Below are 3,401 nucleotides of genomic sequence, written 5' to 3'. Positions count from 1 at the left end.
TTTTATTTTTACTTCTCTTTTTCTCAGCCCTGTCCACATGGGCAAATTTTCCAAATAAAGCTTCTCACTCTTCTCCCACTGGCTGCCTTTCCGACGTGTAGAAACCCCCGCCGTGCCCCTGTCCCGCCGTGCACCCCGTCCCACTGTGCCCCCCATCCCACCGTGCCCCCGTCCCCCCGTGCCCCCCGTCCCGCCATCAGCAGGGCTCAGGAGGCAGTGCGTCCGCTGGGACACCCGCCTCCCACCCGGTGCCCGCCAGGCGAGGTGCTCACCTTGGCCAGGCACTGTCCGTCGACACCCCTCTCCTGGGTCTGGGAGGGAGTGTCGGTGACATGAAGACTGTCTATAGACGGGGAGCAGCTGGGGGGGCCCCCACCCTGAGGGCAGCGAGGGCTAGCTAGCCAGGTCCAACAAGAGAAACCCCCAAAGGGCCACATTCTGGCAACAAAAACCCCGCAGAGCTCTGGGGGTCAGGGCCCAGGAGGCCTCGGGGGAGGACACCGGCCAGGGAGGTTGGGGCTTGGATCCCGGAGGCAGCGGTGAGCGGAGTCCCCACGTGTGGGGTGGGCCCCTGCCTCGGGGGGGTGGCGGAGGGGGAAGCTGGGTGGCTGGCGCCAGCAGGGAGGTGGGGCAGGTCTGCGGGCGGGACACCCACAGTGTCAGGGCCAGGAGGGGTGGGTGGCAGGGCCTCCCTGTGCTCCTGGCCAGGAGGGGACCTGGCAGGTGTCCTCGGGGTGGGGGCGAGGGAAGGGACAACCCTCTCTCAAATGCCTCGCAAACATGGCCACGAGAAAGCCAGCAGTGGGGACGATGTCAGACCTCCTCTGACTCCTGTGGAGAGCAGCACCCAGTGTAGAATTAGTGGGTGTCAGGCGCACGCTCCCCAGGGGTTTGCGGGGACACCTCATCTCAGCCCCTGGATTCCTGTCACATGCAGATGCGCTAGGAACCAGACAGCTGATATCCGGGTCAGTTTCGGTGGCTGGGCCGTCATCCGAGGGCCCCGGACACGTGGCCACCGGGCCTGCGAACCCCAGCCTGGGGGTCCCCACAGCATGGAGCGGTGGCCCCCACCGGCTCCTTCCCTGTGGCCCACAGCTGTGCCACCTCGAGCCAGCAGCCTGCCCTCCACCTCCGCTTCCTCAACTGGTTCGTGACACCGGAGTGTGGCCTGAGGGGCCATGGTGGGCTCGGCCCTCCCTGGGGCAGACACCACAACCCTCTCTGGCCAGGGTCCCCTGGACGTGCCCATGCAGGAAGCCACAGGGCTGGCAAGGGGAGGGCAGCTTCGGGCAGGACAGCCAGGGCCCAGGCTCCCTCCTCGGCCGGTCCTGCCCGCGGGGGTGGCTGCCCCAGGGACCGGTCCCCGAAGGACAGTGAGAAGCAGAACCAAGTGTGTCCCCTTTAAGAAGGGGCTGTGGCCCCAACCAGCTGACTCACCCCTAACTGGAACCAGCTGGCCTCACCCCTCCAGCTGTCCCGCCCAGCCTCCCCCTCCCCGCAGCCACGTGAAGGATATGGGTCCCCTCACTCTGCCGAACCCAACCTTTAAAATACGTTTTGAAGACCCCTCTGCCCCTGATGCCTGAACCTTCCAAGGTCCTCAAAGCAGTGGCACCCCCTCCTCCCAACCCGGACCTGCGAGGGGCAGGCGATCTCTCCCCCGGGGGGGCCCGTGCGTCCCAGGGAGCCCTTGGGAAGGGCCTCGGCACCCTCCCCCCGCCCCCGAGCAGGCCTGCCCCTCCTGCTCGTTCCGGAAGCACCCAGGACCCGTCTGCCAGCGCCGGGACCTGAGGCTGTGCAGGGTGCACTCCACCCAGCCCCGTGACCCACCGCGGGGGGCAGCCCGAGCCTGGGCTGTTCAGTCGACACCACCTGCTGCTGGGCCTGCGGTGCCGGGCCCCCGCCAGGCCCACCACGAGCTCGGCCCGGCCAGGCTTCGGTGCGAGCCCCACCTGGGCCCTCGGCTTCTGTGAGTGTCGCCTCTCGCTTGCAGCCTTTCGAGACGCACTGTCACGTTCGTGGGCAGCCTGCAGCATTTGTCACCCATTCTGAGAGTCCTTGCTTTTTACGGAAAAATCAAACATTCACTTTTATTATTGCAACTGGCATGTGGGCTCCGTAGTGCGTTTTTTATGCTAAGGATATGCAGGAAGGGACATTTTTCCGTCTATGATTTTGAAGGCACGTGGGAGGCAAGCGTCAGAGGACCACTGGCCGCACAGGGCACTGGCCGAGACCCTCGGAGCCGTCTCCAGCCCAGGGTCCCCGTCCACTGCTCCCGCAGCCACTTGCTCAGGAGACGGTGGTAGCGACACCAGGGGTGTGCTTGGCCACTAGAAAGTGACATCCTCCCCAGACAAGGGCTCCTGTCTTCTGGCTGCTGAGGCGGTGACACTAGGGATCCCCTAGAGACTGAGAGCGGCTCTGCAGGCGAGCTGGACGCCCCTCGGGGATGCGAGCTGAGTGCCGCCCGCCCACCGGAACGGCCGGATTACCTCGCAGGTCAGGATACGGAGCCAGCGGAGCCTCACACGCCACGGTGGCGCCGGGACATGGTACAGCCAGTTCAGAATCCTCAGCGGTGGGCAGGTCACACAGGCCCTCCCATACGTCTCCGCCTGCCCCTGGGCACTGGCCAGGAGCGACGAGACAATGAACTCTTAGGTCTAAGAGGCTTGTGGGACAGAGTGCAAGCACCCTTGTTCCTAAGAGTCGACACCTGGACGCAACCCGACTGGACGGACGAGCGAACTGTGGCCGGCCCGGCCGCCGTCAGAAGCCGCGACAGGCCCAGTGGTCACGTGCTTGGCGCAGCGAAGGCAGCCGGCCGAGTCCATGCCGCGGCCCGTCCAGGCGGCAGCGCAGGCGACAGCTGCCTCTGGGGAGTGGGCCGGACGCGGCGCCGGCCTGGCCTCTGTCTTGCTGGCCTGCGCTGTCAAACCCCCGGGACGGGACACCAAGGTCTGCGCGTCTCCCGAGCAGATGCTGTACCCTGAGTTGCCGCGGCTTCTGCTATCTGCGCCGGCCTCCCTGCGGCCACATGTCCCCTCTGCCCGCAGGGTCCAGCCTCCCGCCGGAGGCCCTGGGAGCACCACCCCCACCTCGGCTCTAACGCGGCCGTCGCCCTTCCGCGGTGGGACACGGTGTCAACACACTCATCTGGGCCCCGCCCCCGCTGCAGAGCCCCCGCACCTCCCGAGCGTCACCAGGGAGGGACATCGTACCAGGGTTTGCACAGTGACTAAGGCCCCTAATCCGGTGGCTTTGAGCTGGTCAAGGACGACTCTCCCGGGCAGGTCAGAGACACCAGGGATTTCCTCTGCCGGCCGTCCTATGTCCTGGGAACTGCACGGAGGGGCCAGTGACAGAACAGGCCCAGCCCCACCGCACAAGGGTCT

The 3,401-nt window shown here is 66.4% G+C and overlaps 1 protein-coding gene across 1 annotated transcript in view; it reads left to right on the top strand.

The window, feature by feature from the left end:
- LOC105308837 (collagen alpha-1(VI) chain-like) overlaps positions 1-3,115 on the top strand; it is a 5,398-nt gene extending 2,283 nt beyond the window's left edge. Inside the window, exon 3 of the mRNA XM_011384852.2 lies at positions 3,063-3,115. Coding sequence (XP_011383154.2) covers positions 3,063-3,115 — 53 coding nt within the window. The remainder of the gene's footprint in view (positions 1-3,062) is intronic.
- The last annotated feature ends 286 nt before the right edge of the window (positions 3,116-3,401 follow it).

This window comes from Pteropus vampyrus, unplaced genomic scaffold (assembly GCF_000151845.1).
Source record: "Pteropus vampyrus isolate Shadow unplaced genomic scaffold, Pvam_2.0 Scaffold632, whole genome shotgun sequence".
NCBI lineage: Eukaryota > Metazoa > Chordata > Mammalia > Chiroptera > Pteropodidae > Pteropus > Pteropus vampyrus.
Note: the sequence above shows the minus strand (reverse complement) of the source record. Positions and strands in the feature narration are given on the sequence as shown.